Here is a 21,270-nt window from a genome sequence, read left to right as displayed (position 1 = left end):
CACGGTGTAGAATTAAGTAGGGAGGGAGGGCATCCACCCTCCCCGCCATCTTGTGAGAGCGGTCCTCGGACTTGCTGTGAGGGCTCCGTGTGCTCATCAACCCCCCCAGGTAGGGTATCCCTGGCTTAACTTCTCGACCTTTAATTATGCCTTCCGGGTCCAGCCTTTTAAAGTAGGCCAGGTCAGGGACGAGACACCTAAGGACGGCCTAGGACTCTTCATGATTACAGGATCCAATAATAGAGCGTTGAAAGGCTGTCAGAAGATCTTTCCTTCCTGTCTTCTGCTGTCTTGAGTTTCTTCTTGCCCTTCTTTCCAGTAACTGAATTGTTATTAACAGTTCTACCGTTCAAGATTATCTCCTTGGAGAGATAATAGCCTCACCTGCCTGTCATTTTCTAGCTCCTGCTAGTTTGGCTTTTCTTTTCCCATCTCCTAAAATTCCCAGTTGAATGCCATGAACAGGTGATGACTTTTTTATTTGTTTCATCCATACGTCATTCTTAATTCATCCTTTCCCTGAACGATAGATACCATGTTGACGTTTTTGGTCATCAGCATTTCCTTACTGAAGACCAGTGAAAGGTTTCCTTCTATTCTTCCTCTCACTTCCTTAAGAATTTCAACTTCTTCCATGGCTAATTTCTAAGGAAATGTCTGATTGTGCCTGCCGCCTCTAATTAAAGAGGAATCAGGGCTCAAACTGAAGTCCAGCTACATGTTACACAGGAGAACTGGGACAGGACCAACTAAAACAGGCCAAGGATGGGAAAGGAAGAGACCCTATAATCTACATATTAGTGGAGCTGGTTTTTGTCGGAGTTTGGGGATTTTGCAGTTTCCATCCACATCAGGGTTGCAAGAAATTCGGCCATCCATTTGCAGTATTCAATGGCCACATGATTCAAGGACCACAAAATGATGAAAGGGCTTCATGCTCCTTCCAGTTTTGGGGACTCGAATTTGGAGTAACCAGCTTGTCTTTGCATTAATTTCTTGATCAAATTTGCTAAAGTATTGATTTTAGTTGCAATCTTCCTTTCCTTTTAAGATGACCTCATATGTTTCTATGGGCTCTGGAACGTGGGAATCCACATCTGTGGCTCCCATTGTGCACTTTCTCTGAGCCGCCCCTGACAGTCACACCAACAGGCATAGAGATTTAGGCTGCTCCTCCTTCCTCCAAACAATCCAAAGGTCCTAACAACTGTGCTAGAAGAAGATTGTATTACTTCCAGCTCTGTTTATTTTCAGTGTATTTAAAATTATTCATTGTAATTTTCAGTGAGGCTCACTGGTCTCCAACCTCTTTTAAAAATAAATGCTAAAGCATTAGCTAAAAATGCTAAAGCATTTGGCCAAAGTGAGAAGAAAAATAGAGCAGCAAGACGTTCTGTTTTTCCACAATTTAATTGTTCCCCAGGTTCAGGTGTTGTGCTACAGGAGAATACCTCATGGCTTAATCTGCTTTCCTGGCCAGATTAGGGAACTGTAATGGGACATAACAGAATGCGTGGAACAGCTTTAATTGTTCATGGCTCTCAATTAGCCTCACCAGGAATCTTCCGTTGCCTCACAGACGTTGATTTCTGCACGGTTTTGTTTCCTTCCCACAGGCAGAGTCAGCTAGAGGAAATCCTGGTTTTGGCCAAGCAGTTCCACGAGACTTCCGAACCCATCTCTGAGTGGTTGTCAGTGACTGAAAAGAAACTGGCCAATTCCGAGCCCATCGGGACTCAGACTGCCAAAATCCAGCAGCAGATTGCGCGGCACAAGGTGGGCAAGTGGTTGCCAAGCAGTTCGGAAACGGTTAGGGGGGCACCAGGCACAGATTCTGCGGCTGGGAAGGGAGATTTCTGAGTGGGGCTCTGGGGGATTGTGAGAACAGACGATGCAGCGTGGTTCAAGGCCGAGAAGGCAAAAGGCCAAGGTTGGCCTTCAGTGCTTGGAGGCTCGTTTGTTTGTTTATTAAATTTTTATGCTGCCAATCTCCCCTCTAAAGTGACTCTGGGCAGCCGTTGCCCTAACAGGGTCCAGTGGAGAGCCTATCAATGTCCAGGCGAGGTGGGCCATCGGCCCTCGGTATCCTGGATGTCTGCCCAGAAAGCGTCAAAGATGGCAGGGCAGCTTATCTTCAAGCGTGTCCTGTAGTAGCCGCATGTTGCGTGTGCCTTCGTAGACATGCTGCAGCCACGTTGCCTGCTCTTCTCTCCTTCCATCACATAATCTGAGCAAGATTTCACTGGTGTGATTGGATCCCCCTCTCTCAGCCGTGGCTGGGGCTCCCCAGAAAAGTCACAGCATCGTCATTTCATCCATGCCACCTTTTCCACGGTGCCATCAAGCAGGGGGCGTGGCTTCATTTGGTCAACGGAGGCTGGTCAGGGAAGGGTCACTGAAGAGAGCAGTCAAAGCCCTCAGGAGAACCAAGGGGGGTCAACACAGCCATTGCCCCCCAGGTGGCTGTTCCGTTTCCCAGGCATGCGAGGCCCATTCACAGTGCCCATTCAGCCCTACTGTAACCCAGGCCCCCCTGCCTGTTCCTTGCACATCTGGGCCGGTCCCTCTGGGCAGTGGCAAGCTCAGCACATCTGTATCCAAGGGGCAGGATCTGTGCTTGGCTGGCTCCTTGACAAGACCATGGAGAGTTGGATCGGCTGGCCCTGTTGGTGGAGTTCCTCTTGGCTTAAGGGAAGCCCTCGGGGCCCCACCACCGGGGCTCCCCTGTCCAGCCGGGTAAGGCGTCCCTGGCCGTGGCCTCAGGAGCTCCGCCTTTTTCTCCTTTCCTAGGAAACAGTTATAAATGTTTCCATAGATACGTGCCTGTTATTTGTTAGCATTAAATACACACTGGGTTGTGATAGCTTATTCAACAAACCGTGGTTTAAAATGCTGAATTACCACCATTTGCAAAACAAGCTAGTAATCATCATTTTAAAAAGCAGTTTAAAAAAGTTGTGGTATATTCTGTCTCAATACTTACATGGATACCTGAAAAAGAAAACGCATCTTTTTTTTAATTTTTGTTATTATAGTTGTTTTGTTGAAACTATTATTTTAGTAAATGGTATTTTAGCATCTACACAATTTTCAGTCATATTCACCATTCAGTTGTGTTTTAATTTTCCCACCTTACGTTTTCCATTTATCAACCATGCATTTCTGTTTGCTTGTTTGTTTGTTTTTTTCCCTCTTTTGTTCTTCCCCTTAAACCTCCTGGATTTCCAGGCACTAGAGGAGGAGATAGACAGTCAGGCTACGGCGGTGACTCAGGTGGTCAGCATTGGCCATTCCCTGGCCTTGCTCAGCTGCCACGCTGAGCAGGCCTCCCTGGCTGAGAAGCTGGACCTGCTTGAGTCCCGGTACGCTGAGGTTTGTGACCGATGCGGCCGGAAGGCGGCCCTCCTCGATCAGGCGTTGTCCAACGCCCGGCTCTTTGGGGAGGACGAAGTGGAGGTGCTCAACTGGTTGGCCGAGGTTGAGGACAAGCTCAGCTTGGTGTCCGTCAAGGATTACAGACGAGAGGTCCTGCAGCAGCAACACTCTGGCCAGCTGGTAGTAATCCATCTTTCATGATTGTGTTTATTTTGCTTCCCTGTCCCTGTTGATTGGAACCGTTTCATTTTGCTCTCCGCCAAATCAGAGCTAGGAGGGGTGGAGGGACACAGGTTCGGGGGGGCCCATCTGCTCCCACTGGCACAGTCCTCTCGCGAGGGGGCGGGGGGGACACAGTCCCGGGGATCCGCAGGGGAGTTGCGTGGACGGTTTGGTTCTGGCCTCTCCATTGAAGGACGAAGGACGAAGCAGCAGTCTTGTTTTTCTCCCTCTGAAGAGCCTTCCTCTCACAGTCCGGCCTCTTGCCGAAGGACAGTTTGGGGCCTATTGCAGCTCTCCTTCTTTGCAGCCGTTCGTTTCTGCAGAGAAGGAAAAAGGAAAGTCTGCAGGTGGGGGTGGGAAGGGGTGACATCTGGCCCTGGTGACTGTGGCCTTGAGGGAGACAACAGTCCATGGGGAACGACCTTCTGTACATTAGAGGGTCAGGGGTATGGTGAGAATAGGAGCCCCCTGGTGAATTCAGGTGGACCTGTTACCTGGGACAGCAATAAGCCAAGGAATGGTTCTGTTAGCAGGGTGGATAGTAGAAGGATCCAACAGGCCTTCCTTCTGAAGCTCTGGCCTTGACCAGGTGGTTGTAGCTCTGCGCCCTAAGCCTTCCGTCTTGGGCTCTTCTCAGGAGACTCCCCTGTTTGGCCTGCCTTGTGGCCTGTTCAAGGCATCTGTTTTACCCTGGCTGCACCTGCTGCTCAAAGCCGCCCCCCCACACCCTCTTTCTTTCTCTCTCTCCCCCTCCCTCCCTCCCCCTCTCTCTCTTAGACACAAGTCTCTTGGGCAGACTCCATCTACCTGCAATGTGTGCTGATTCAATTTGCTTGCTCTGATGGGAGTTGTTTAGCTCTATTTGTGTACTAAAGGAACCATCTGTGAAGATAATAGAGCAAGGATAAGCAGCATTTAAAACCCCCCAGATCCCTTGCTTTGGTCCCTCACAAAGCCCTCAGATCTTTTCCAGGGAGCTTTCTGAGCGTGGCCTTTTCCCTTCCCCCCCAGGCTTTGAATGATGAGATTGTGAACCGCAAGAAGCACGTTGACCAGGCCATGAAGAACGGGCAGGCCCTCCTGAAACAAACCACAGGTAGGAGAGGGAAAGATGCCAGGCAATGGCCGCACCCGCCTTGCCTGCGCCACGCCACACCTGCACCCACCCACATTTCTCCACAACCAGGACTGTGCAGGACACAGGTGCCCAAAAGTTTGTGTGGGTGGGAGGGTGGGTGGCCAGCGGGAGGGCACCCTACTACCCTCTGGGCCAACAGTAGATGGCGTTTTTTTCCAAGCCAAACCCTTGGGGATCTCCTGCAGGGGAAGAGGTGCTGCTCATCCAAGAGAAGCTGGATGGCATCAAGACCCGCTACTCGGACATCACCGCTGCCAGCTCAAAGGCTCTCCGCACGCTGGAGCAGGCCCGGCAGCTGGCCACCAAGTTCCAGTCGACCCACGAAGAGCTGACGGGCTGGATGGGTCAGGTGGAAGAGGAGCTGAGGTCTGGGGGAGGACCCTCCCCCGCGGGCGAGCAGATCCCTCGGTTCCAGCAGAGGCAGAAGGTAAGGGGCTTTCCAGGGGAGCCGTGTCCCCGGGCCCCTGCTTCTCAGGGAGGGTGTTCCCTCGTTCTCCGCAGGAAGAGCGGCCACAATATTGCCTCTCTCCTTGCCCTGGAAAGAGCTCTGAGGCCGGATTTGGTCACTTGACCAGCAAGCCTGGCCCAGCCTGAGGGCACAATCACCGAGAGTGGCCGCCTCTCCCCCCAGGAACTAAAGAAGGAGGTGATGGAGCATCAGGTTATCCTGGACACGGTGAATGAAGTCAGCCACGCCCTCCTTGAACTGGTTCCTTGGCGAGCCCGCGAAGGGCTGGATAAGCTGGTCTCAGATGCCAACGAGCGGTACAAGGCAACCAGCGACACCATCAACCAGCGGGTGGCGGAGATAGATGCTGCCATCCAAAGGTCTCAGCAGGTAGGCTGGCAGTTCACGGCAAACCCCTGGCGATGCAGACGCCGCTCTCGGGGTGGTGTGCCCAAGCATGAGGTTTGTGCAGGTTGTTCTGCCCCACCACCTAAGCCAGTCCTCAGAAACCCCGCATTAACGCACAATCCCGGCACCAGGGACGACAGCCCGTTTGCCACACGTTTCTGTGCTTTTGAACTCCCTCCCGGTGTCTCAGGCCCGACCGGGGATCTCCTAGGGCCGGGGAACTCCTCGAGGGCTATGCAGTGTGCTGAGGACCCTGAGCAGGATTTGTCCTTTGAAGGAGGTTTTCGTGGGTTGAGGGATAAAATGCCCGGAGCGAAAGAGTTTGAACCTTTGGGCCTCACGCATTCTGAGGACAGCAGAAGACCTGCTGGGGGGAGGCAAGCAGCTTCCAGTCTCTCCCACAATAAAAGTTGGGTCTCTTGTGGACGGATCGTTCGGCCATTATATGACTGGGGGCCCTGTTGCTTTTTCCCCTTCCATAAGGTTTGCCCCAGCTGCTTTCCTGGCATGCAGCACCAACCAGGCTGGAGTTCACTTGCCCTCCCGCAGCACTGCCTTTACTACCCCCTAGTGCTCCCGATGCCCGGCCTCTTTAAGAGGTCCCAGAGCGGGGGGAGGTCATCTCCCTGTACCTCTCAGCAGGTCCTTAACCGCTCCATGCCATTTCCTGAGCTTGCAGTTCCACCCAATGCATGTGGGCGTTCAGGAAACATTAAGGAGTGGGTGAGCGCCATTGCTGCCACCTGAACTCAAAGAGGGATTTCCTGAAGAGGTATTGTTCGTTTAAGGAAAGGCTGGCAGGTACCAAGAGGGTGCAGCATTCAAGTTGAAGCACCTTTGCTTTCCCCAGCCCAGATCCGGTGTACTTGGCGCGTGCAGCTTTGTTGATGCTGCATCATCGCCGCCTTTCACCAGCGAGTTTCCCATGCTAACTCGGCTGTGCTCTCTTCTCTGACAGTACGAGCAGGCAGCCGATGCGGAACTCGCCTGGGTTGCTGAGACCAGGCGGAAGCTGTTGGCGCTTGGCCCAGTCAGGCTGGAGCAGGACCAGACCACTGCCCAGCTGCAGGTGCAGAAGGTACGCAACGGGGAAGGGATGGCAGCCTTCCTGGATTGGAAGAGCAGAGTTCGGCTGCTGGAGGCCAAGGGAAGTCCAGGGGGAGAGCAGAGGGGGGTCTGGGTGAAGGAAGAGGGACGGCAGAGCGGGATGTTTCCCAGGCAGCGGAGAAGAACTGCGGGGATTTGCAACCCTCGAGAGGTCCATTGGGCCCCGTTGTGTGGGAAACGCAACGTGCATTTTAATGACAACAATCATGGACAGGGTGTCTTTAGCTAGCCAGGGGCACCGAGGAAGCAGGGCAGACAGGAGGAGCGTGCCGGGTGGAGGGAGGCCCAGCCATGGCTTGGGCTTTAGAGTTCAGCTCTGCTGCCGTGGTTTTCTTTCATGCAGGCCTTCTCCGTCGACATCATCCGTCACAAAGACTCTGTGGATGAATTGCTCAGCCAGCGAACGGAGATTCTGGGAACTTGTGGAGAGGAGCAGAAAGTCATGCTGCAGGTAGACCTCGGGGCCTCGGAAACGCTGCGGGGCGGTTGGGAAATCCACGCTTTGGAGGATGGAGGCCCATTGGCCTGCCCCCAACTCTGCCCTTCTTCCTCAGGAGAAGACCGAGTCTCTTCTGGAGCAGTACGAGGAGACCAGCCACCTCCACTCTGAACGCTACGCCCGCCTGGAACGGGCCCAGGTCCTGGTCAACCAGTTCTGGGAGACCTACGAAGAGCTTAGTCCTTGGCTTGAGGAGACCCAGGTGCTGATTGGGCAGCTGCCGCCTCCAGCAATCGACCATGAGCACCTCAAGCAGCAGCAGGAAGATATGAGGGTAACTGGGCCTAAGGGGGTGTCCGTGCGCCGTCGGGAAATGCCGAGTTGAGTCTGCATGGCTGCGAAAGGGACCCCTGGTTACATTGGTTTGAGTGGGGCTGTGAAACAACCCCCTCCTGAGCAGAGGCCTTTGAGTGGTTCTGCTGGGTGGGAAGTGACACCAGGATCTGGCAAGCCAGCCTGTATGGTGATGGGACGCAGTTGCCCAGAGAAGCAGGAGGTTGCCCGGGCAACAAGCGGGGAAGAAGGCTCCGCTGGCTGACTTGAGGCTTGCTCGTTGGGTTCGCTGGCCGGGCCTGCTGGAGGGTACCAGCCTGGGGCCTCGGATCAGCTGGGCATTGTGATGAACTCAAACGTGGTCTGCACTGTATGAATGTATGGCCTGAGCCAAACCCTGGCAGATTCTGGGACTAAAACGAAGAATAACTAGGGCACCAATATGGATGTTGTGCTTAAAGAGGGAGAGAACGGAGGCCCCGGTTTTTTTGCTGAACTTGCATGTCCATATTGTCCGCAATAGACGTGTATGCTGGGCTTTCCAGTTTGCTCAGTAATTCTCGACTGAAGTTGTGACAGTTTCTGAAACTCAGAGCAAATAATTGACTATATATAGCAATGCTTTATTTTCCAGAGCCAGTACATACTTTGGCCGGCCGTTAAGTGTTTCCTCTCGTGCTCCTGGGGTCATTGCATCCCAAGGTTGATTTTTTTCTATACTAGATATTTTTTTCTTGGTAGCAACTGCGGGAATCAATTGCCGAACACAAGCCCCACATTGACAAGCTGCTGAAAATTGGCCCTCAACTGACGGAGCTGAACCCTGAGGAGGGGGCAATGGTGCAGGGGAAGTACTTTGCCGCAGAAGCCGCCTACTCCCACATCAAGGAAGAGGTCCACCAGCGGGCTCTGGCCCTCGATGAGGCCATCTCCCAGTCCACACAGGTTTGGGAACACGTCCGGGGCAGGATCTGATGGGAGGGGGAACGTGGGGGCTCCCGAGGGGGAGAGGTAGAATCAAGGGAGCCTCTTTGGGGGAGCCCGCACCCTTCGCCCCAGGGCTGCACTTGCCGAAGGTGCTGCTTGCGGTCAGATGAAGCAGCGGGGGTGGGAGGGGTGCTTGGCCTTAGGTGGGCAGCCCCTCCCCCACCATTGGCTGCCAGAGTAGGCCCCTAGGGCAGCCTCTGCCGGGCAGCTCTTTGCAGCCAAACCGCCCACCGTGCCAAGTAACACCCGTGCTTTGGAAGGCAAATGGGCAGAGAAGGGAGCCGGACCGGAAGGAGGCATCGGGTAGGGGAAGCCGCAGGCAGTCGGGTTCCAGCAGAAGCACCTCTGGGCTTGGGCAGGAAGTTCTGGCTTCCTTCCTGGGAGTAGGAGCAGCCGGGTATGGAAGCCGCCTTAGGGGACATGGAGTCAGAGGGCTGGAAGGCCCCTTCTCGGAGGTCTTGGTGGAGGCAAGGGAGGTTTGGCAAACAAATTCTATTCTGAATAGAAACAGAGGCGTGGGGGTGGTGCAGATTTTTAAAATCAGATTTATTTAATTTCCTTTTGGGCACTTCAGTGTTTTGGATACATGCAAGAAACCCCATTTGTTGTCCCTTCATGTCAACTTGTCTTGTTAGTTGATAATGCTGTTACTTTGGGTTTTGTTCTGTGTCACATCTTTGAAAGTCGTTCTAGGATATGTATTTTTATATTATTTTAGTCATTTCTGCTCCTTTCAGTTTACCCTCACATTAACGCTGAGTTTTTCCTCCCCCCCCCGTCTCATCACCCTCCCTCTGTGGAATGTCTCCCCCGTTGTCTCTCTCGGTGCCCATTTACCGCCTTCCCTGCGTGCTCGTCACCATTCATTGTTGTGTTGACTCCACCATGACAGATTGCAGAGGTAAGGATCCCCTCATCGCACTTCCTGCCCTCTGAATTAGCCCCCAAAAACCTTCATGGGAAGATGTTCCTCTTTCCCTCCTGGAAGCCCCTCTAGAATTCCGTCCCGCCAGCTCGAGGACAGCAAAAAACAACAACAACAACCAGAGTCCAGGAATAGGGAGCCTTCAGGGTGAACGCTGAGCTAGAGGTGTGAAAAACTCCCCAGCTGCCTAGATTAGGTGTGTCATCTGCCGCTGCTGCCCCTGGTTTGGAGACAACGACAGGACCACCTTACTGACACACACACACACACACACACACACTCACACACTCACACACACACCCTCCTCGAAGAGACCGTGAGTCCTGGAGAAGGCAAAGGTGTCAGGGAACAAAATGCTCGCCTGTCTCGCTGGCGCTTCCGTTGAAGCCAAAGTTTCCTTTCTCTGCCTTGAGCGCCCCCAGCCCCCCATCCACGGAGAGCTCCCTAGAGAAGCCAGAGCGTGCCCGCCCTCTGCCATAATCCTGCCCAGCAACAGATTAGCTTAACGGGGGGTTACTGTACTCAATTCTGGAGTGGGGAAGGAAGGCCCAAATATTTGGTTCCTCTCAGTACATCTCCTTTTCAACACGGCTGAAGTGGTTGGCTTCCAGGCCCCCTCGCTGCTCCCTGTCCCAGGGTGGGTGGCCTTGGAATTCAGGCCGGCCACAGGAACCATCAGCAGTGGGGCTTCGGAGGGCAGGTGCCCCTTCAGGCCTGAGTGGGTTGAATGCTCCTCCTCACAGAAGGGAAATGGGTTTGATTAGGAAAAGACCCGAGCAGGGGCACACATTTGCCATCCAGAGCTTAGAGGTTTGGGAGTCGCTGACATAGTTCTTGGCTGGGCTTTCGTTCTCGTTTTAATTCCCTAACTTATATCCATAATACATTCAGGCCTTCAAGAGCAGGACAGTGGTTCCTTCCCAGATTCCTAGCAGATCATAAGTGTGCGTGTGTGTGTGTGTAAAACAGAGAGAGTGGGCAAGAGACCACGCTTGGCATAACCAATGCCATGAAGTACTTGAATTCACAATTTGCTCTTAGTCACAGAACCAGTTTTGCAAAAAACTGTGTCTTGGAATCAGTCATTCCCTAAAATATCTGACGTTCCGGAAGAATTTGCCAAGATGGTGCTTAGAGAAGAAGAGCATGGGAACTAAGGAGGACCAGTCAAAGCAGCTAAGATGCCAACGTGCCCCTTTGCACAAGGGCCACCCTCACTGTGGCCATTCCTTCCCTTCAGTTCCATGACAAGATCGAGCCGATGCTGGAGACGCTGGAGAGCCTCTCCTCCCGCCTGCGCATGCCTCCCTTGATCCCAGCCGAGGTGGAAAAGATCCGTGAGTGCATTGGGGACAACAAAAATGCCACGCTGGAGCTGGAGAAGCTGCAGCCATCCTTCGAAGGTCTGAAGCGCCGGGGAGAGGAGCTGATCAGGCGATCCCAAGGAGCAGACCGGGACCTAGCAGCCAAAAGTAAGGCCCTGGAACCGCTTGAAGCGCAGGGCGGGCTCGTGGCCTCTCTGCCTTGGGCTGGCCCGAGATGCAGAGAGACACATGTTTCCTGGCACAGAACGTGCGGTTTTTTTTCCCCTGGGGGTTTGTGGGGGGTTTAATCCTCCCTGCTCTGTTTCAGACATCCAGGATAAATTGGATCAGATGGTATTTTTCTGGGAAGACATCAAAGCTCGGGCCGAGGAGCGTGAGATCAAGTTCCTTGACGTCCTGGAGCTGGCAGAAAAGTTCTGGTACGACATGGCTGCCCTCCTAACCACCATCCGGGACACCCAAGACATTGTCCATGACCTGGAAAGTCCTGGGATTGATCCATCGATCATCAAACAGCAGATCGAAGCAGCCGAGGTAGGAAGGCCGAAGAAATTCCATCCTTTCCCACCCATTGTGCCTAACTTGAGTTCTTCCAGCAGGCCGTGGTGGCCACGGGAGGGAAATGTAGGCTTGGCAGAAGGTTTATGAAGGGATGGATGCCTCTTCATTCAGAACAATCAGTGGAACCGTATTTGGTGGGTCCTCCTGGAAAGACAGACGTTGTTCCGGTTAGCTTCCTGTTTCAATAGGCGGTGACCTCTTTTCTAAGAATAAACTGTAGAATCTTTCTTCCATATAACAGGTTTAAAATAACGACCCACAGAGTGAAAATGACTTGGTAAAAAAACCTGAAAATATCCCATTCTTTGATGTATTTACCCATTTGGGTGCTACCTTGTATTGTTTTTTCCTATAGCAAAGGTATTTATTGCTCCACAAGCATCACACTCCAGAGTTAAGTCTAATTGTCGACACAATTTCAGAAACACCGTTGCTGATACGTGTGAGTTGCTCTAGGAGCCAAATTGTAGTCATCTGTTTCTTGATCCTCCCCTGCAGACCATCAAGGAAGAGACAGACGGTTTGCATGAAGAACTGGAATTCATCCGAATCCTCGGGGCCGATCTGATTTTTGCCTGTGGGGAGACGGAGAAGCCAGAGGTTAAGAAAAGCATTGATGAGGTAGCTAACAGTCACTTCAGACTTGGGTATTGGAGTGGGGAGAGTGAGGCCCAATGGGCACCTGTGGAGGACTCCTCCCAATCCGCCTAGAGGGAGGAGGGGCCTGGCGGTCAGAGGTCCAGAGATGCTCTCCACTGACCTGGGGCCCCTTTGCCCCAGTGCCCTGTCACCAGCACCCACCCTGGCAAATTGTGCCGGAGCTGTGCATTTCCTCCTGTCCTTGCAGATGAACAGTGCCTGGGAGCAGCTGAACAGAACCTGGAAGGAGAGGCTGGAGAAGCTGGAGGAGGCCATGCAGAGCGCAGTGCAGTATCAGGATAACCTGCAGGTGAGGCCTGAGGGACTGAAAGGAGCAGCAGCCTCTCTGGGCACCCTTTGGACCTCTTGGCCTTAGGATGTTTCCTGGCAGGGTCAGGGATTTGGAGGGCTAAGGCAGGAGGCGATGCAGAGACCTCGATTACAGAGGCCCAGGCCTCCTGGGTCATTCTCACACCAAGGACCAGGCCAGTGACACGGAGCAACTGCTGCTGGATTTGAGTGCCCGTTTTCTGGGCTTTGAGGGGCGAGAGGGGGTTACGGAGGTCCCGAGCACACCCATTTTAGTTTTAGTGTGCCGGGAAGAGCCCAGCAATTCTGCACTTGAAATCCAGCCATTTTGCTGCCGAGTTTCAGGAGCAAGAACTTTGGCTGCTTTTGGGGTGGTGGAAGATGAGTAAATTTCATGGACTGAGGATTGCCCATCCCTCTCCACCTAACGGGAAGCCAAGGGATGGGGGAAGGGGGCAGAGGTTAACTTCCTCTCTGGGACCGAGTAAAACCTGTAATGTCTTGTGCTGAAGAACCGATGTCCTGGCTGGGGCAACAAGTAGCCTCGTTAGGCTGGAAGGAGACAAGCCTTAAGCATTGGGGCCTCTGTGCAGAGACCCGGGAGGGGTGGATCCCAGAACAGCCGGGATTGGCAGGGTGGAGGTTAACTGGCTTCTCCTTCATTTGTGTTCACGTTCTTCTTTCAGGCCATGTTTGACTGGCTAGATAACACAGTGATTAAACTGTGCAACATGTCCCCGGTGGGCACAGACCTCAACACTGTCAAAGAGCAACTGAATGAGATGAAGGTGTGTGGGCCGAGCAGGACCTTTCTCCAATCCTTGAGGCATCTGTGGCGATAGCAGGAGCTGTCACGTTCTACGTCATCCTCGTTTTGTGTTCTCTGCAGGAGTTCAAAACGGAAGTGTACCAGCAGCAAATAGAGATGGAGAAGCTGAATCACCAGGGAGAACTTTTGCTCAAAAAAGCCACAGACGAGACCGACCGAGACATCATCAGGGAGCCCCTGACGGAACTGAAGCATCTTTGGGAGAATCTGGGCGAAAAAATAGCTCATCGACAGGTATGGCAAAGCTCAGGTATGGCGCAGACCTGGAGGGACGAGTGGGTGAGGTAGCTCCTACTGTTTAGGATCTGGTTCCAGAAGAAAGAGCTCCTCCCGGGCATGTCCTAGTCCTCACCTGACGGCAAAGAGGTCCTGACTAATTTACAACGGATGGAAATTACCAGGGAGGCCTGTGGGCTAGAAGTGTCATGCGTGGGCCACGCCTGTCCCGGCTCCACAAAGGCAAAAAAATGTCGTGATGCCTAATGATATGTCACGTACATAATCGAGTTTGACACCCATGGTCTGGAACAAAACTTTTCCAGCCTTGGCCATTTTTAGATATGTGAACTTCAATTCCCAGCCGGCAGAATTTTGGGAGCTGAAATCCGCACATCTTAAAGATGCTGAAGCTGAGAGAGGCTGGTCTGGAGGCTTGCATTTAAAACATGAAATATTTTTAAAATATTTTAAAATCTTTATACTTTCCTTTCCTTTTCTGAGCAGTGACATTGTTTTCTATCATCAATTAGCCAGTTGTTGGCTTTCTTTCTGTTTGGTTTTTCAGCCTGACTTTTGCATTTTGGTGGTGTGCTACTCTTAACTTTACAAGTTTCTTAGTTTTGTAGTTGTATTGTTAAAAAAAAATCATAGTGAGTCTACTTGAGTAGCACTTGTTGGAGGGGAAAGCTAATAAGATGCACTGAATGTTAAAACAATCCTTTATCTATTCTCTTCCTCCTCTCCATTAAACAGCACAAACTGGAGGGATCTCTCTTGGCCCTTGGCCAGTTCCAGCATGCCCTGGCTGAGCTCATGGCGTGGTTGACCCACACCGAAGAGCTACTGGATTCCCAGAAGGCCATCAACGGGGACCCCAGAGTCATTGAAGTGGAGTTGGCCAAGCACCATGTGAGTAGTGCAAGGGGGGAGTGCATGGAGCCCTCAGGCAGGGATGCTGCCCCAGAAGAGAATTCCGCTTTGATTGACGTGGCTTTTCAGGGTCTCGAGGGCCACATCCCTGCGCTGGCTTGATGACCGAACCCATTCAGCTCCTTTTGGTTCCTAGGGTTTTGCCCCAGGGGTGGGATTCAAATTTTTAACAGCCAGTTCTGTGGGTGTGGCTTTGGTGGCCGTGGCTTGGTGGCCATGTGACTGGGTGGACATGGCTTGGTGGTCATGTTATTGACTGGGTGTGGCCAACTCAATATTGCCCACTTCGAGGCACGCATGTCCTCGCCCGGCCTCTCATGACTGTGGGGATGCTGCAACAGTCGTAAGTGTGAAAAATGGTCATAGGTCACTTTTTTCAGTGCCATTGTAACTTTGAATGGTCACTCCACACAAGCAAAATACCAGCAAAGGAGGGGGAAAAAACTCCAGAGAAGTTCCTGAGACAGGAAGTTTAATCCTGCCAAGAATGTAATTAGGGTTAATGGAGAGGCAGTTTCTGTAAGCAACACCAGAATGTTTCCTTCCTGCCTTCCTTACAGGATTAGGCCAGTAATTTCTTCTATCAACCAGTTCTCCGAACTGCTTAGAATGCTAACAACCGGTTCTAGCAAATAGGTGTGAACTGGCAGAATCCCACCCACCCCTGGTTTGTCCCCCAGCACCTCTGCGGTCTCTGTCTTAACATCTTATCAACCTGTGGCTGGAAAGTAGTCAGGAAAGAAGTGAGGCTGCATGCACATTTGGTGGCCAGGATCCTTTAGCTGTAGAGCGATGGAATAGCCTGCCCCCCCACTTCTGAGGTCATTGAGGATCAGTGGCGCTGATAGTCCGCTGGGGCCAGAGCACTTTAGGTCTAGGAGAACTAGTTGCTCGGACGAGGCAGCCGCTGGTCCTCTGCTCCTGGGGTAGATGAAGGTGCCAGGAGGGGCTGCCTGGGAGGGGCTTCTTGGCATCTTCAGCTTGACCTGCCTCCTGCAAAGGCAAAGCTTTGAGCTGAGCTTTCCCCTCCACCTGCAACCCCTTCCCAGGTGCTGAAGAACGATGTGTTGGCCCACCAAGCGACGGTGGAGACGGTGAACAAGGCTGGCAATGAACTCCTGGAGTCCAGTGCCAGGGACGATGCCAGCAGCCTCCGCAGCCGCCTGGAGACCATGAACTCTTGCTGGGAGTCGATCCTGCAGAAGACGGAAGTGCGGGAGCAGCAGCTGCAGGCAACCCTTCAGCAGGTGGGCAGTGCGGGTCTGCCAGGCTGGTGAGCTGACAAGGGGGAGAGGATCTGCCGGCTCTGGCCCTCTTGCCCACAGCCCAACCAGAGAGTCCCTAAGGCCACCCACACCCACACGGACAAGCAAGCCGCCAGAATATAAAGCTGACAGCAAGCAAGCAGCCCTCCTTACTAGCACCGATGACGTTACCTGGTTAGGGTAATGAAACGTCTGCAAGCAGGCAAACTCAGAGAGCTCTTGCCCTACGCTGGTCCTCTGCCAGAGAGTGGCATTCCTCTTGTGTGGTTGGCTGCCCAGAGGCTTCGCAATGTGATTTTTCAGGGCCCCTTATGGGTAGTTGGTTTTTTATAGATTATTAGATTGTCTACTTACAAAGTATCAATTTGTAAGCTTGGATTTTCTGGGAAAGGCGGCACTTTGGTCCATAAACACCCCACCCTGTTCTCTGCCCAGGCCCAGGGCTTCCACGGTGAAATCGAGAGCTTCCTCTTGTGGCTCACCAGGATGGAGAGTCAGCTGTCGGCCTCCAAGGCAACGGGAGGCCTGCCAGAAACTGCTCGGGAACAACTCAGCACCCACATGGTGAGTCAGGGCAGCTGAATTCTGGCCTCGTTGGTGTGGGCAGGGTTGGGGGCTTTTGCCAGAGTACCCGTAAGTGCCTCTTGGGGAGTTGCTCTAAAAGGAATAGAAACTTCCAAGAACAATTGGGGGAAGGTTTGATGAGCTTCATTCTACCTTGCACAGTCTAGTCACAATCCTCATGGAAGTTTTGTGGCTTAGCCAAGAATCCCCAAGTCTGGAGTGCTATGCATCCACTTCAGAACGTCTAGACGCAACAGGAAGCTAAGCACATCAGAAGACTGGATGCTAAGCCATACGATGGACGATTGAGGGAACTTGGTATGTCTAGTCTAGTATAGAGAAGGACGAGAGGTGACATGGTAGCCCTAGTCCAGTATTTGAGGAGCTGCCACAAAGAAGAGATCAATCTATTCCCCAGAGCACCAGAGGCAAGAAGCAATGGGCAAGAACCTAATCAAAGAGATCACCTGGAATTAGCAACAGCAATAACCCTTAGACTTATTTGCTGCCTCGCAGTGCTCTACAGCCCTCTCTAAGCAGTTAACAGAATCCGCCTCTTGCCCCCAACAGTTTGGGTCCTCATTTGACCCACCTTGGAAGGAGGGAAGGCTGAGCCAACCTTGAGCCTGGTGGGATTCGATCTGCCAAATTGCAGGCAGCCGGCAGTCAGCAGAAGTAGCCTGCAGTACTGCACTCTGACCACTGTGCCACCACAGCTCTTTTATTAAGGATAATTAAGGAAAAACGTCTTAACAGTGAGGACCAGTAGAACAGCTCGCCTCCCAGAATTATGGGTGCTCCCATCACTGGAGGTTTTTAAGAAGATCTTGGACAGCCATTTTTCTGGAATAGAATAGGCACTCCTGTTTGAGGAGGAGGTTGGACTAGATGACTTCTGAGGTGCCTTCCAGCTCTGTTCTTCTGTGTTCTGCCATGATCCAAACATTCCCTGAGCCAAAAAGTGGTGGCAAAGAAGATGCGATGCATCTTGAGGAGAAGTCCTGCCAAATGTCTCTTCTGAAGCGCTGCTTTGTGTCCTAGGAACTCTACGCCCAGCTCAAGGCAAATGAGGAAATCTACAGCCAGCTCCTGGCGAAGGGGAGGCTCATGCTTCTGAGCCAGGACGATGCTGGATCTGGATCAAAGATGGAGCAAAGTGTGGCTCTCTTGGAACAGAAATGGGCCTTGGTCAGCACAAAGATGGAAGAGCGGAAGGTAGGGAGCAGGGCGGATGGGGGACTTGGTTGCACCACACACCTGCTTTCCGCACTCGGAAAGTTGCTGTGATGCAAACACACACTGGGGAAACAGGTTGGCCCTTCTCTGGCAGCCCATCAGTTCTTTGATTGGCAGGTCTGTTTCCAGCTTTATACAAGTAAACCGGATTCTCCGCATGATGGAGCCATAGAGTTCACAGAGGAAGTGTTGAACTAGAGTGGAACAAAAGAGGCAGGAGATCGGGCTGGGAGGGAGAAGCGGGGATCTGCGGTTGCGGCAGGAGGCGTCATCAGTATGAGTTCAGCCTGGGAGCGTGAAAGATGGCAAGCGACCCTGAATCCCTTGGAAAGCGCAGCCTTGCCGTCCCCTGGTCCCTGCACAGGCGCCTGGTTGTCTCTGGGCCGGAGTGAATGCAGGCAGCAGGGTTGGGTCTAGTCCAGCGGGGTGTACAAGTGGCGTGCAGGGACTTCTCAAAGCTCGTAAATGACCCCTCTCCTTTCAGGAAGCTGCAAAGGGCTGCAGCCGTTTTCTGCCATAGAAAAGTTTCTGTTGGCTATTTGGATTCTCTCCAGCGTTCTTCACTGAGGATGCGGGGGGTGGCATGGGGGGTGAAAGGGGAAGGCCTTCTCCCACTGAGAACATGACTGAAATTCTGGCTTCTCTCTTGGAGCAGGGGTGGGGGTAGGCAAAAGCCATGCGATTGGCCTGGAAGGTCAACCGCTGTGAGATTTGCCAGGTGCCCCATTTCTCCTGCCTCCTTCCCTCACTCCTCGGCCTTGTCCCCCGTTTAGTCCAAGCTGGAAGAGGCACTCAACTTGGCAACCGAATTCCAGAATTCCCTGCAGGACTTCATCAACTGGCTGACCCTTGCGGAGCAGAGTCTGAACGTTGCCTCTCCTCCGAGCCTCATCCATAGCACTGTGCTCTCCCAAGTGGACGAGCACAAGGTAAGGGCATCCCAGGGGCCCCCTCCACACCTTCCTCTTGGCCAAAGGCTCAGGGCGGCCCTGAAGTGCCTCGGCCAGAGGGCCTTGGGGTGGGGCTTCAGCCTCGCCTGCAGGCTTCTTCCAGCCCAGCCACAGGAAGGAGGTTTGGCCGCTGGCCCCAGGGCCGGGACTCCAAAGGGGTTTGTCTTCTGCTTCTACCCCACCCCCGGCAGGGTTTTGCGAACGAAGTGAACGCCCACCGGCATCAGATCATTGCGCTGGACCAAAGCGGAAACCAGCTGAAGTTCCTGAGCCAGAAGCAGGATGTGGTCCTGATCAAGAACCTCCTGGTCAGCGTGCAGTCTCGCTGGGAGAAGGTTGTCCAGCGGTCAGTGGAACGGGGGCGAGCTCTAGATGATGCCAGGAAGCGGGCAAAACAGGTGAGCGTCCTGGAAGGCTTTGGGAGCTGCTCATTGGGGGCCAACTGTGGGCATTTGCTACCATAGCACTGCAGGACCACCGTTGAAATGCATTAAAAGCTGTGGCCGTTGTGTGTGTGAAGGGGGGGGATTCTGCTGGCCATTGGGGGGAGGACATGGCTTGTTTGCTCTGAAGCCAGGGGAGAGGTTGAGGCAAGGTGGCAAATGCTGTGCAGCAAGAGAAGCGTTGGGAAGAAGGCGTGAGCATGCGCAGGGGAAATGGGAGGACCCCACGTGAACGCAGAAAACAACCCTGGGAAGGAAAATAGAGAGCAGTCAAGGGAAGAACTAGAAGGCTGGTAGCTGCATGGAAAGGGCTGGAAAAGTGGGGGAGTCAATGCGATGGGCTGGGAGAAGAGCCTTGGAGACAGGAGGAAGAGCCGCAGCCCAGGAGGGTTTTTTTACTCTTCTATTGGTCTGTCCAATGTATGTGGTCTGTCCGGTGTGTGTGTGTGTGTGTGTGTGTATCCCTTATGTTGTATGTATGTATGTATGTATGTATGGTATTCAGCTCTGTTCGGGTATTTTCCCACGTCATTATAAAGTTTTTTTATAATGACGCTTTTAAAGTTGTGAAAGTCTGACTCACAGACGAACACAATACACGAGCCAGATGATGGCAGATGAGATTCTGCCGAAACGTCACTACAATTTTAAAGGCACAACTATAATGACGTGGGAAAATACCCGAACAAAGCTGAACACCATACATACATACATACACATATACATATGCATATGCATAGGCATATGCATATGCACACACACACACACACATATGTGTGTGTGTGTGTGTGTGTGTGTGTGTGTGTGTGTGTGTGTGTGTATAAAATATGTAAAATACTCACTCTTTGTGGTACATTTTTACATTCTAGTTCCATGAAGCTTGGAGAAAGTTGGTGGACTGGTTGGAAGATGCTGAAAATAATCTAAATTCTGAGCTGGAAATTTCCAACGATCCAGACAAAATCAAATTGCAGCTTTCCAAGCACAAGGTTGGAGTCCAGTTACAATGTATTTATATATTAAGTTTTGAAACTGCCCATCTCACTCAGGGTACAGTTAAAGACATAAAAAGCCACATAAATATTACACCCCACCAGGAGGGAGTTAAAACGCAGTAGTTGAAATTAAGGGTGGGGGCAGCTGTCAAGGCCCTAACCAACCTTCGGGCCACACACTCCTCTGTGAGTCCCAAGCAAGTGGGGCTTCGGGCCCTTCCGAAAGGCCAGGGGGGTGAGGACCTCCCTCCCCTCTTGGGGGAGAGTAGTCCAGAGGGGATGGCAGAGAAGGCTCTCTCCCCCCACTCTCCCTCCCCCCCCCCCAGATCCCGGCAGTTGGAATTATTTGGCTGATGCACCTGCCTGACTGGGTGGGATAGGCCAGTGTAGTAGGAAGAAGGTAGCTCTGCAGGTAGCCTGTCCCACGCAGGGGGCTTTGGACGTCACCGTCGGCACCTGGAATTAGACCCAGAAGCCAGTCGGCCTCCAGTGCAGCTCCCCAGCAGAGGGGTTGCCTGTGTCTCCTTGGGGCATCCCAAATTGCTTGCGCAGCCACATTCTGTCCCAGCTGAAGCTTTGGGATCCTTTTCCTGACAGAGGATAATTGCAGTCGTCCAGGTGGGAGATGACCAGGGTGGGGGTGACTGAGAGAAGGGCCTCCCAGGCCGAGAAGGGTCAAGGAGGCCCAAGGGCCTGGGAAAGGCCGGGTCAGCCAACAGATTGCAAGAGCCCGTTACCAAAAACGACGGGAGAAGAAAGACCCTCCAGATTTAGGTAGTAGCTACTGTTCAATGAAACAAAGTGACTTTGATGAGAGTCTTAAGCATTAATTATTTCACACACACACACACACACACCCCACCCCAAAGTCTCTGACCGGACGTAAATCTTGTGGAACTTCTCCTCCAGGGGGATTTTCTGCCCTTCTTTTTTTCTCCATCTCTTTGCCAGACTTTTATCCTTCCCCCCACAAAGGAACCTCGGGGGGGAGTGGCACAAACCAGCTCAGGGCAGGATGAACCCGGAGAGGGTTGAACAGAGCCAGGCCCTCTTTGGCCTGGGAGGAAAAGCTTCAACCGGGCTGGGGAGAAGGAGGAAGACTTCCACTGTCCTCCCTCTCCCTCCCTCCCTCCCTCCCTCCCTGTCCCGTGAGCCGGAACAGGCTGGGCTGGCTTCCCTGCTTCCCGGGCTGTGTGGACCCAGAGGCGGGAGGAGGAGGACAAAGCAGAGGCCCAAGAGGGGCTTCCATGCGCATAAGGAAATGCAGGGGCCTCTGATGGCTGCTGCTGCTGCTGCTGCTGGAGGCAGGCCTGGCAGGCTGGGAGGGGCCCCGGAACCTGAGGCACAAGGGGGGGCTGGGGAAGGCCCCCCCCCCCTCTCCGGCTCCCCTTGGCAAATGGAGAGGAAACGCACTGAGATTTGCTTCCCCTTCCTGTCAAAACCTCAGGAGTTCCAGAAAACCCTGGGAGGCAAACAGCCTGTTTACGACACCACCATCCGCACCGGGAGAGCCTTGAAAGAGAAAGCTCACTTCCCCGATGACACCCAAAACCTGGACCACCTCCTGGGGAAGTCCGGGATAAATGGGACACCGTTTGTGGCAAATCTGTGGAGCGGTGAGTG

General features: G+C 53.0%; 1 protein-coding gene across 1 annotated transcript in view; it reads left to right on the top strand.

Moving 5' to 3' along the window:
- The window catches only part of LOC113437698 (microtubule actin crosslinking factor 1), a 282,960-nt gene that overhangs the window by 242,720 nt on the left and 18,970 nt on the right, over window positions 1-21,270 (top strand). The window contains 24 exon segments of the mRNA XM_087939498.1: window positions 1,617-1,776; window positions 3,229-3,555; window positions 4,609-4,693; window positions 4,921-5,162; window positions 5,367-5,573; window positions 6,550-6,669; window positions 7,042-7,149; window positions 7,253-7,471; window positions 8,212-8,415; window positions 10,623-10,854; window positions 11,015-11,241; window positions 11,767-11,889; window positions 12,116-12,217; window positions 12,903-13,004; window positions 13,106-13,279; window positions 14,018-14,173; window positions 15,244-15,441; window positions 15,895-16,023; window positions 17,065-17,238; window positions 18,033-18,188; window positions 18,401-18,607; window positions 19,522-19,641; window positions 21,095-21,209; window positions 21,212-21,263. Of these exon segments, the coding sequence (XP_087795624.1) occupies window positions 1,617-1,776; window positions 3,229-3,555; window positions 4,609-4,693; window positions 4,921-5,162; window positions 5,367-5,573; window positions 6,550-6,669; window positions 7,042-7,149; window positions 7,253-7,471; window positions 8,212-8,415; window positions 10,623-10,854; window positions 11,015-11,241; window positions 11,767-11,889; window positions 12,116-12,217; window positions 12,903-13,004; window positions 13,106-13,279; window positions 14,018-14,173; window positions 15,244-15,441; window positions 15,895-16,023; window positions 17,065-17,238; window positions 18,033-18,188; window positions 18,401-18,607; window positions 19,522-19,641; window positions 21,095-21,209; window positions 21,212-21,263 (3,939 nt within the window).

Source organism: Pseudonaja textilis, chromosome 10 (assembly GCF_049901715.1).
Source record: "Pseudonaja textilis isolate UNSWEBS1 chromosome 10, rPseTex1.2, whole genome shotgun sequence".
NCBI classification, from domain to species: domain Eukaryota; kingdom Metazoa; phylum Chordata; class Lepidosauria; order Squamata; family Elapidae; genus Pseudonaja; species Pseudonaja textilis.
Note: the sequence above shows the minus strand (reverse complement) of the source record. Positions and strands in the feature narration are given on the sequence as shown.